Source organism: Poecilia reticulata, chromosome 17 (genome assembly GCF_904066995.2).
Source record: "Poecilia reticulata chromosome 17, P_reticulata-male-v2, whole genome shotgun sequence".
Classification (NCBI taxonomy): domain Eukaryota; kingdom Metazoa; phylum Chordata; class Actinopteri; order Cyprinodontiformes; family Poeciliidae; genus Poecilia; species Poecilia reticulata.
This window is the reverse complement of record NC_088846.1, coordinates 18,603,398-18,616,169: the sequence shown is the minus strand read 5'-3', so window position 1 is coordinate 18,616,169 and position 12,772 is coordinate 18,603,398. Positions and strand designations below refer to the sequence as shown.

Genomic DNA, 12,772 nt, shown 5'->3' with positions numbered 1-12,772 from the left:
TTTATTGTAAGCGTTTTTACAGATCTTCACCAGGGTGCCTACCAATTTCTTCTGATATGTACTGTCTATAGTATTTATAGAAATCTATATTTATCATACATGCTTTTTGAGATCTACTTCACTATATGCAGATAAAGGAAATATTTCATAAACAGCTACATTTACTTGAAACTTGAATAATGATACAACATCTAATATCCGTTTGGAGTTAAGAAAGTTACCCCCATCGCACCCCCGCCAAGTGAATTAAACTAAAAATATTTTATGAAAAGCTTCAGACACCCTCAGACAAAAGTAAGACCAGGACATGTCTAATTTTAACCAAGAACATTTTTTTAGGCTCAATTTAATAACCACAAATGAACAAAAATCTCAACAGAAAAAACTCAGAGCTTTTGTTTATTTCAAGAACACATTTCAACACACATCACACACACATCAAATGATTAAATACACTCAAAATAGGATTTATCAGTCTCTACTCACAAACAGGGAACATGTATAGTAAAGCTGTGCAGAAAACAGGTTATTTTGGCATGTTTCCTTTGTCAGATAACGCCTAATTTACAGAACAAAACCAAACGTAAGAGACAAACAAACAAAACTATTTGCAAGCATAATATTCATCATCTCTGAATAGCACCTTGTTCCAGTCTCTGCAATATTTTGACTGGTGAGTAGTTGATAAGAAAGGATGGTGTGGGGTTTGTCCATTAGGTCAAACAAAAGACAAAGTCCTGCCTCTGTAGGTTATATGAACCCAAACTCCATGACAGGAAGCAGCGTCGTGGAGATAGAAAAGACTGACTGACACGAGGGCTAATCGTACGAGCAACACCCACAACTTACTTGATGCTATATCCACATAAGAGCTGCTCATCAGAAAATACTGTACATTATGTGTGCTGCTAGGTCTATAAAAGTAGATTTGATGGTTTAGACGGCATGGCTTTCTAAAAGAGCAAATGCTAATCCGTAACACTAAGGCACTGCTTATGATATAAATGGCTAACAATAAACAGAAATGGTTTGAACTCTGTGCACACAACTCAGCTCCAGAGTGCCTTCTACACAAAAGTTACAACATGTGAAAATTACAACTCAAAATTCACTTCCAATGCAAAACACAAGCAGGTAGGTGCATATTTAGAGTGACCTAATTTGGTTGGAGAACGGCATTTTCCTTCTTGTCGGGAAATTACAATACATTTCATGCTGAGGCTTCATGCAAGAACCACCGTTGCTTTGACATCATGCAGGTGGCCGTGGTGTTTTATGATACTAATAAAATCTGAATGAATGACTTACCACCTCGAAAGGGATGGGATTTTTTTTTACTGTTAAATTATTGGTCTAAAAACACATATTGTTTTTTTTTCTATATATGTAACATGTATGCCTTTTTCTTTTAAATAGCCAATACCTGGTATTGCCAGTAGAGACTATATTTTTTTGAGACTGTACTTTGAAACAGCAATGTTGGAGAGCATCTGTAAACGACACAATAAAAGATTAAAAACCAGCCCCTTTGATGACATTTCATATTTATGCAACAACTCCGGGAAGACCAAACATTAATAAAAAATTTACCTAACACAGATTTGCAAGAAGCAAAATGCCCCAATTACTCAAAAAATATTAAAGCTCATCTTATCTGCTTGGTAAATATAGAAAGAAATTCTAATTATTACAATGTATATATGCAATTAAATTCTGAATGTAGTTGTTGCATTTGTGCAGAGATACTGACTGTAGCCTAAATTCATCGCTGCCACTGAGGTAATACAGAGAACTGGTTTTTAGATACTTGCTTTAGCATATAAACAAGCAATAAACTAACCTAACAGGCATCACCTGTCTGCTGTGGGATTTTAATTGCAGGAATACTTAATGCTCATTTCATAAGAAAAAACAAAAGTCTTAAAACACCTGAACTAGTAATACTAAGCAAAATGTGGATTTAGGGCCTTTAAACATGGAAAACAGCATGATATTATATGTCGACAAAGTCTGTAGATGTTTTATATTCAGATATTAAAGGTATTGTAGTCAGCTTTTCAATAAATAAATACTTGGCAGCTCTTTAGTAAATTGATCTGGTATTTGTAAAAAAAAAAAAAAAAAAAGAAATGACCTATTAAAGGATGAGTAATACACAGTCTATTTACATGTCACAAGGGTAAAAAAAAACATTGAAATGTTTTACTTTTCAGATGGTCAAGTTGTAGCATAGATGTTCGCGCCATTCTGGAAACCCTTGTGATGCACAAGTATTTGGAGAATTTGTGCAGACACAAGCACAGCCGAAGTTATGAGCTTTTTTTTAACGTCACCATAAAATTCCTTACATCCAATATCAGGCAGACTCTACACGCCCAAATGAACTTTGTACAAGTTAATGATAAAACCATGATAAAAAGGATGGAAGACATATGGAATCCCTGATGCCATAGACTCCCTGATATGACACGATGAGGTGTAGAGGTGCGAAAACAGTGGTTATTCATCGGCAGACCCCTCCCACTACATGATGTTTTAAAGGTCTGCACTAAACTCTCCATGACGGTCATTTAAGGCCACAATGTTCAGCGAAGAAAGAAAAATGTAAACACTAAAAAAAAAAAAAAAAAGAGAGAAATTATTAGAGAAATATAGTCTTTCAGGTTACAGCTCCACAGATCATATTATAGGGCTGAAATTGGATCATGTACCTTATGACAAAGGCACCTTATGAACTGCGTGGTGTGGCCTTTTTTGGAGAAGATTCACTGTTAATCTCCTGATCGTCTTCATCCTCTTCTTCCTCCTTCCAGCCACCAAGTTGAGCAGGGGCTGGCATGGAAATGTTGGAACTATGAGAGCCATGACCATGAAAACCTGAAAAAAAAAGAACATCAGACGATTAGAGCAGAATTTATATGTATATAAAGTGGGGGAAAATTTGTTTTCTCGTTTTGTTTTTCAGCTGAAATTTATGATTTAATAACTTGAATGAGTTTTACAAAAGATAATCAGAACAAAATCAAATTTAAAATTACACAAATTATTTAAGAAAACCACAACAAACTTATTCTTTATACTTTTTAAATGAAAAAGTAACCTGAAAATTTTATTTTACTGACACCAAGAGTCAGAACACTAAAACAGGAAGGTGTTTAAATAGCATTGTGACAATTTTTTGCTTCTAGTCTGTCCTTTGTCAATAATAATAAAAAACACCGGCTATTGTTTGCAAATGACATTAAAGCAAATTAGATTTTTGCGTTTCTGATCGTCTGGCCACCAGTAAATATCAGCTGAAAAATCAGCTAATATTGGTCACCAGCTGATTCCTCAAAAACAGCAGATCACCTGTGTTTGCGTGAAGATCTCTCATTGGCACTGAACTCTGCCAGTGTCCTGAGGTCCTCTGTGGTTGGGAGGTCTGCTGATGGAGCTGCACAGACAAACACTTGTTAAGAGTACAATAAAAAAACAAAAAAAACATTTAAACCTTATAACTAAAAGCTGGGCTACTTGAGGGACTGATTTCCATCGTTTATAAACCAACCTGACGTTTACGTTTGAACCGACAACAGAGTAAAAGTTGTGATCAGGAAATTACCTCATGCATATAAATGGCATGAAGACTCATCTCTGCTGAGGCAAACTCTGAGTGCAGCGCATTGCTCCGGATGCGAGAGTCGCTGTTAGACATGCTGTAAAAGAGGAGCAGAACTGACATTGCATTTGTGCTTCTCTGCAACATTAGATCCCAGGTCTTAAAAGTACCTGTTAATGACGGTGCGGTCGCTGCGGTACATGGTGGTCTCAGGGTTAACGGAGGAGGGCAGAAGGACATGGGGCCGGCTTCGGCTTGGATGTGCATGATGAGAGGTGGACAAAGAGGCCAGGACACTGGCTGCGGCAGATGCAGCAGAGCTGGGCGGGACGAAACGATGGTCTCGCCCTGGTAATGCGGATGCAGTGAGGATGGGGTGGATCAGGACGCTGGCTATAAGGCTTTCAGCCTGGAAGCGGCCACATACATGAAAAGATTTTAAGAACAATCGGCTATTTTTTTTTTTTGGATGTTACGTAAATGACATCAAGATCAGGCTTCCTACCCCGGCGCCAGACTCGATGGAGTGCAGCGAGGTGCCCAGAGGGGCCTCTGAGAGCAGCAACTGTGTCGAAGGCCCACCCTGTGCGTCATGCTGCACCTTCTCCTTTAAGTGGCTGATGAACAGCGAGCTCTCCTGAGGCGGCTGCCAGCGGGGGTTCTTTAAGGTGAAATGCATGAGGGACAACTCGGTCTTGCCGTTCTCAGCCTGTTGATATACAGACGCCTCTGTCTGGCCGTCTGACATCCACTGCACAAACAGAAGTGCAAACAAATAAAGCAAATGCATTATTGGTTTTCTCCTGAGTATACTGGCCTCCGTCCTGCCATGTAAGTTTAATAAGTCTTACTGTTGGGTTTCCATGCCGCCTAATATCCATCTGAGCAAAGGAGCAGATATCCCCGACTCCAACCACCTCCACAGTGAAGTTCCTGAAGAAGTCGATGATTTCTAGGGATTTGTTTCTCAGGAGGAATATGAGGATGAAGGGAGTAACAATAGGACTTAGAAGTTCCTCCAAAATGAACACCTGAGGTAAACACAGAGATAGATTAATTCTCCCCCCAAAAACGTATCATGGCATCATTTCAGACTGAATAATCCAATGATAAATCGTAGGCAACAAGCAATAAAAACAATCTACTTCAATTTAGTAGAAGCTAATGTTTTCCTATCTACAGTTTTAATATGCTGTTCTCCTCACCGCTTTGTATTGGAACAGCTGTGCCACCTCGTCACGGGTCTCACTCTTGTTTGCGTTCCCCCTCCAGTGATCTGGCATGTAGTGGATATGAGCCAGCACGCACTGCAGAAGCTGCTCCGGACACCAAACCATATGTTCATCCGGGATGAAAGACCTTGTGCAAAACAGGCACAAAAATGGTATAACAGCTGATCTGAATTTTTTTTTTTTTACACATGTAATCATATTTTCATGTTATAAACAAAATCTTCAGTGTATCATACTGAGATTTTATGTAATAGACCAAGACAAAGTAGAACAGTATTGTGAAGAGGGACAAAAATGGGACATGGTTTTCCTTTTTTTTTTTTTTTTTAGATTAACATCTAAAAATTCTGGTGTGCATTGTTATTCTGCCCTTAAGTCATTCCATAGCAGAACCATCTGCTAGGCATGCTGACTGATTAAATCAGTCAGCATGCCTCTACAAGATACGAACATCCACAAAATAATAATAATTAAAAAATAAAAAATAAAAAAAAAAAAAAAAAAAAAAAAAAATATATATATATATATATATATATATTTTTTTTTTTTTTTTGCAAAAAACTTCAAGCTCAATCATATTGGATGGAGTACATCTACAAACAACAATCCTCAAGTCTTCCGAACTGGATTTAGTTCCAGATGCTTCTAAGATATCATATATTGTTGTTCTGGCTGCATTTTCCTTCTGAAAACTGAGCCTCTCTTCTAGACAGAAAAGCATCCCCACACTATGATGATCCCACCACCGTCTTTCCATCTTGGGTATGGTGTGTGGTGTTACCCTTCGGTCCCACAGCACAGAACAGAACTTAGTGGGCTACTAATATCCTGCTTTATATCCTACAACTCTATCTCTGAACTAGCTTGTCTGCTTCTTTTGCTTAATGTTGTCGTTTGTTTCTTTATTCAAGTAAATTACACACTGGTGGACTCTATTTAATTCAACCAGCTTAAATTTATAATTGAACTGGATTTTATTTGTCGTTATTAAAGTCAGTTGAAATCAAAGCTGTCCTTCTCATATTTTTATTCACAACAGTTTTGCTTTTCACTTCATCATGTCCATCTATTTTGAAATCTCACTAAAGTAAACTGGTTTGTGGTTGTAACGTGAGAAAATATAAAAGGTTTAAGAAGAAAGAATATTTCTGCAAGTCACTGTATCAGTTTTATATCTAAATTACCTCATTTTTATGACTAATGACTGCAGACATCTGACAGGTGGCATCCATATTCTATAAGAGCATTATTTGCATTTAAGTATATTATACAAAATATGTAATTACATCTTCTATTTTGTATAAATGATATAAATACCAAGTGATTTTGAATCTCTTTTACCAAGTTCCATGTCTGGCAGAGATTCTGCCAATTTCACATCCATAACTAAAAAGAAATGGCAACAACTCACCTGGTTATAGTGATAACTACACCCAGTACAGTGATAGCGGTCAGAATGTGCTGCACTGTAAGAACGTCCTCATCATAGACAGTCAGTGCAATGAGAACAGCCAGCACCGACCCTGAGAAAAAAGCAACATTCTTGGCGAAAACAGCCAGGAGTGGCGACGTGAAGGAGTTCATGTATTTTGAAGTGGGCTTGTAGCCACGACCCAATCGTCCATGCAGCTCGTGGTTCAGCTCGTTGAAGTGCCGCAGGTATAAGCGGCCGTAGAGGGACCAGCGGCGTGCGCCCAAACTTCCGGGCTCCCTGCGGATCACTTCAGTATAACTGAAGAAAGCGTAAAGCACCTGCCACACCAGGATGAAAGGACACAGCAGCAAATTGGCCAAGCCTATCAGCAGGATCACTCTGCTCAGCTTCTGAGCCAGCTCGAGGCGATTTCCACTACGCTTGTACTTAGGGTGCAGGTTCCACTTGTTCTGAAACAGAGAGCCGGGACCCCAGAAAAGGATGAGCTCAAAGTTGTACTTGAGGCCTTGGGTTAAGAAGACCACATTGCCCAGCAGGGGGAGCTGCAGATGAACTGGCAGCAGCGATTTGTTTATCATGGCCACCATGTAGTTCTTGAAGCGCAGGATGCGGTGATAGATGTCAAGTTCTGTCAGCTCTTTCTTGTGAATGCACATCTGCTGTTCCCTCTGCAAACTGATGAGCCGATCCTGGACTTCCTGCCATGTAAAGTTGCATAGTTCATCCTGATAAGAGAAGGAAGGGGGGGGGACAAAACAAACTGATGAGAAAAACAACAAATTGCTTGCTTGCTGTAGCAAATCTTAATTTAGATCACCAAGTGGATCATATACCATTTTAATCTTCAGTGCTTTGATGTAAAACTGCCTGATCTCCCAGTAGCTCAAAATGTTGCAGAAGACTTTAATAAGTCGGTAGATCCAGAAGGTGGCAGCCATTATCAGAAGGAATATGATCCAGCTGTTGTCTTGTATCCTAAAAGAACATAAAAATTCCTTTTTTACACACAATTGCAAGTCATTTTGTCTTGCTATGGCTTTAAAAAGACAAATATTATGCAGTTGCAATTTTACTGTTGAATCTTGCTTCCTTCCTCTGGCAACCTCTGCTACTCTTCTCCAATAACACGTTTAAGCAAAGTTTCAACCAGTAATGACAGGGCAAAGGCTTTGCATAATCCCAGAGGGGGTAACATGTTGCAGGGTTCTACCATGGCTGTTTTGATTACCTTTGTGTACCTGTTGCTGACCTCATGTAATCCTTCACTCTACATCAGGTGACAGTTCCACAGATCCAAAGTTAAATCTGTGCTGAAGACTTTGTGCAGAGTGACAAATATCAACAGCGAGAAACTGTAGGCACAGAATCTTGACCCTGTTCAGTGGATGTCCCTTGTGTTACCTAAAATATCCAAAACTGAGAAAGCTTGTGGATACTCCCAGGTGGAGCAAGTTGCTTTTTAAGGCTTTAATAAGTTACACTTTCTAAACTGCTAACATTTTCCATCTTACCGTCCCTTAAGTTTAAAGTTATTTTATTCAGATGCCAGATAAAATGACAGAACAACTGGAGATTTCTATGGTTATATGGAGCATATAATAGCACAGTCCTCACATATTGCTGTGCACTGTTGGTAAGCTGACTGAAAACAAAATAAATACAGTTTCACACATAAATGTAGCTGACACAAATATTTTCAACTATGAAACACACAGAAAGTCATCTTATGAAAACAAAACTATGACTACCCATCACTCCTAATAAGGTAAGCATCTCTTTTAAGCACCCAACTGTAAAGCAGTTATTATGACTAATTAACCAGACAGAAATTTAAAAAGGTGTAGTTTTCATTGAGTGTTGAAATCAAAACAATAACTAATTGGTTTAGAAAATATTATTATAACTGGAATAATTGTTATGATATTTAACCTAACAGCAGGTTACAATACAGAATACACTAGCTGTTGCTTTTCTGTTTTAGATTAAATAAAATTAGATCACACTTTTTTTCTTTGAAATTGTTCTGTGATTTCTGGGACACTTTGATCATTTGAAATGGTTACTGTAGGCCATCATATCTTTAAGAAAAGGAAAAATAAACAAACAGATCACATTCGTGATATTGTCAAAACTTTTTGATGCCATATGATGTCGGACACTTTAATGGAGAGATGAACCGTAATAATGTCCTCAGTGCTCATGTCTGTTAAAGCTCTTCAAATATGAAATTAGATAGGAGTTATGAAGTAGACAGAGAGACTCTGAACTGTGGGACAAGCTGTTCCTAAATTAGCGTACCGTGCAGCTCGACGTCACTGACTTTGACATAAACAACGTTTGAGCTGGAGTTAGACTGAAGCTCAAACAGATGACGTGTGTCCCATAAGCCGTAAAAGAAGAAAGAAGGCTAAGTTAAAGCTACACGGAAAAAATGTGGCAGCACCGGTTCCAGGGGTGCTGGTGGTGGGGTGCTCTTTTAAAGGAAAGGTAGCAATGTGTCATGTGGTAGTCAGCTTGTCAGTATCCAAGTCAGCCAGTTGCAGCTCACACCAAAGGTATCAGTTACACTGGCTGTTTCTCTCAAGCCAGTCTGAACGGTTTACAGCAACATCTTCCTAGAAGAAACCATGACTTACAAGAATGTTCCAACTTGAAGCTGCCAAGCTTAAAAGTAAATAACAAATGTGGGAATGGAGTACACTCCAGTGAGAAACTGGAGTATTGTGAATAAACATTGGCTCGCTCTGAGTAAAACTGATTTTAACATCAACAAATCTGTCTTCATTTTAACAATGACATGGCACAGGAAGATATTATAAAAAAAAAAAAAACAACACTGCAAATGATAGCAATATTAGCACCAATATTATGTGCGTGTGAATATGTGCGTGAATTGGTGGGTGACTGAATGTAGTGTGAAGTGCTTTGGGGTACTCTGGACTTGATAAAGCGCTATACAAGTACAGACCATTTACCAGCCAAAATTCTTTTTATAAAAATAAGCTCTCAAATCTCTGCAGTATATATTAAGGAACCTTCACTGCCAAGCCTTACAGATAAAAATCTACACCAAGTCCTCTTCAATAAATGACTAATCTCCATAGAGACCAGCAAAATAGCTGCCTGCTCAATATTCTTACCCTGGGAAACTGACCGTATCTTGCCGTCTACAGCCACATCTAGTTCGGCCCCCTAAGAAATAAAGTCACGCTATTTAATTGGAACTATATTAGACTGGACAGCTGCGAAAAGTCTGACAAATGGAATTTCTCTAAAGGCCAGTCTCTAATCCTGCACTCAGCTCGAGAACAAAGCATCTCATCAGACTGGGCGAAATGAGAGAACAGTCACAGGAGATACGACTTAATGTGAATGTGACAGATTAAAGTCATTTTATCTCTGCAAGAAAAACAAAACGAAATGTCTGTACCGTCCCTGTGATTTCTTTGGTGTTTGTTTATCTGTACCTCTGTGTGCACTGCTGGCTTGGTACGATGGCATCCGGAAGCGTCACTTTGTTTCTTTCGTAAGGGTTCTGGCCTTGTCCAGTGTGGTTCACTGCTCGATTGGCGAAGAGGACATCATACTCCACACAGTTGACAAGGAATGTAGTGAATGTGACAACAAACAGAAACTGACTGGAAGGAAGAAAAGGAGAATTGCATTATTTTTCATAGTGATTAATTGTGTTGAACCACATTTCTAACTTTTACAAGGGCACGACAATAAGTGATCAATTAGTAATACTACAGGAGGTAAACATCTTGACAAAAATTGTTCTGGATATTATTTTGAAATAGAATGAAATTGGCCCCAGGAAAACAAAGATTAAACAAACATTCCCAGACACTCTAATCAACATTGTGAAGTATAGATAAATAATTTTTTTTTTTTAAATTACATTTACTTTGGCTAAAAATCTAGGGCTGCAAATTCGGGTAGAGCTGGTCATTTTAGGCTCAATCAAACATCGGAAATGTCAACATGTGTGTAAAATGATGCTGCTGAAACAAAATATAAATATTTTAAGGCTTTCTACAATGTGGAGGGTGCTGCCGCAAGATGGATGTTGAAATATTTAAAAAAAAGAATAAACTTAGCACCTAAAGAGAACCGATTCCTTTGAGAATCATTTCGTCCTTGCATAAAATGAATACAAGCCTGATCTTGTTCCCACAAGAGCATGTGACAGTCACTTCTCATCATAAAATCACAGAAAACCAACACCACTAAAAGACTGCTACTTTAACACAAGTACGCTCTTTTTAATGAAACGTACGTCACTGTGACCCAAGCTGCATCTTGCAAATATAATTACAATTTTATACTTACATGAGTTCAAAGAATTCTGACAACATCATACAGGCAAAGCCATTTTTTTGATGATAGTGATAGATGTAAAGACACTGGTTAAGGAAAACCTGATATAGGTAATCTACAATAAACGTATTAATAAGTTGACAGATCAAATAATAAAATACAACAAAAATATATTCATTTTTCAATTTAGTTTCATTCTTTCTAGCAGTTTTATGAATAGCGAAAGACTCATGAGGCTTTTCCCAGCTGATACTAAATTCCACTTTTCCGTGGGCTCTGACCTCTAATTCTGAATGAGAATTAGCAATACGGAAGTCCAGAGTCCACTTCCACACAGAAAAAATATGATCAACATTTTTTGATAACCCACTGAAAATGAAGAAATAAAAAGATCATCCATATTAAAGAATATGTCTAACTCAATAAAGTGCAAAGAGCATCAAGTCAGATAATAATGTGTTTATATATGAAGATAGTGGGAAGTCCTAGTTTTGATACATTTAATTAATAGGAAAAAATATCTAAGTTTTCATAATTTAACCCCTTAAATATCACCCTGAAAAAACCCACTGGATAAATGCATGTCATCCAGTGTTCTTCGTGACAATTAGGGGATTTTTAACTTGCTGATCATCGATTAGAGGCAGTTCCCAAGTGTATAGCAAAAGCTTAACAAGTAAAGGTCAAAAAAAGGTAAAAATGACCATGTGTAAGTGAGAAATGGCTGTATGAATAGGCTACAGAAGAAAAAAAAAACAACCACATCCAAACCCATCCAAAACATGGCACAAAAATAAAATAATAAAAATATAACTACAAAGAAATTAAAAACAAGATATTAAAAAATATATACATTTGCCACATACAGAGGAAACAAACAAAACTTGTAATTCTAGACAACAGGGTTTGTGGGTTGATTTGTTTTTTAGTACTGTGGGGAGAGCATGTTACCTCTCATATTTGTTTCACGTGGCCACTGGTTTTGCAATCTGACAGAGGTAAACATTACACAACCCAACACTTCCATTGCAACTACTGATTTGCTTCAGTTTATGCTAGAAAGCCATGATTTCAAAGGATATTCTTGTAAAGAAGTTATCCAAGTTCTTGATATGGTGCCATGAGTCTGTAAAATAAATTGAGACATGAGTCATCCTCAGTGAGGAAACAACTATGACACAGCTGCATCCAGTCATTTTAGATGACTAGATAATCGTCATAGGGCTGTGTTTTTATATCCAACCCGTAATAACAGAAATAGCTGCGTTTACCTTTTAGACTTTCGGGGACATGGACCAGTAAGTCTTCTTCTCCTGGTGGAGAGTCTTCCTCGTAGTCCTCAATTCTCTGATACTCCTGGTAGGCTTCAAAGTTAGCCATTGTGCTTCATTCTTTAGTCACCCCCAAACTGTTTATAGCAAACACTAACACGAAACGAGCAGAGACAGAACCGAGGCTACATTCTGTAGCTAATAAGCAGCTCAAGCAGTTCAAATAAGGGTAAGAAAAGCTAACATTAGATTGCTAACTAGCTAGACTGACCGACAGCGCTTGTATAACCTTAAAAAACCATGATTACACGTAAATACAGCGTTTGAGTTAAGAATTTAGTGCGCGTTGCCTCTGTTAGTTTAGTCCTGAATGCTAGTTGCGTTTATAAAAGATGACAGGTAAAATCGAGAGAGTGGCAGCCGGTTAGCTTGTAAATGATTCAGCCCGTGTGTAGTCAGGGTGACACGGTTTGTTTTGTTCCCGACTTGCTCTGTCCTGATGCTGATCCTGATCTTCTTTCTGGTTTGGCTTGAGATAAGTCTTTGTATGACCTCCTTTAAAACCCCCAAGTCTTTCAGTAACTATTTTTCGCTTTTCAGTCTCTCAGTTAGTTGATTTCCAGCAGAGATATGCGATCCCACACGCGTGCCTATGGTTTTTTTGTCTTTCACAAACAAATGTCAACAAAACACCATTAGCGTCACTTCCGCTTGACATTATATCATTTCCGTCTGTTAGTTGTAGCTTTGGCAGAATAAGTATTTTTTATTATTTACTACAGACTTAAATTTATCAGCTAAAAATGCCAATACACTTTAAATGATTATTGTAGTGCAGTATTTAAGATTCTCAAACAAACAAAAAAATATTTAGACTCGCCAGATGTCGCACTGGCATCATAGTGGCTTTCTT

General features: G+C 38.0%; 1 protein-coding gene across 1 annotated transcript; it reads right to left on the bottom strand.

The window, feature by feature from the left end:
- Nucleotides 1-372: 372 nt before the first annotated feature.
- Nucleotides 373-12,569, bottom strand: atg9b (autophagy related 9B). The gene is made up of 14 exons (XM_008434288.3): nucleotides 11,860-12,569; nucleotides 11,671-11,714; nucleotides 10,601-10,665; nucleotides 9,736-9,906; nucleotides 7,102-7,243; nucleotides 6,245-6,993; nucleotides 4,807-4,960; nucleotides 4,453-4,632; nucleotides 4,107-4,352; nucleotides 3,772-4,010; nucleotides 3,605-3,698; nucleotides 3,352-3,436; nucleotides 2,712-2,877; nucleotides 373-2,611 (listed from the first exon to the last, which is right to left on the bottom strand). Exons 1-13 carry the CDS (start codon nucleotides 11,966-11,968, stop codon nucleotides 2,729-2,731), a joined length of 2,427 nt encoding a protein of 808 aa, XP_008432510.2. The 5' UTR covers nucleotides 11,969-12,569; the 3' UTR covers nucleotides 373-2,611; nucleotides 2,712-2,728.
- Nucleotides 12,570-12,772: the final 203 nt, after the last annotated feature.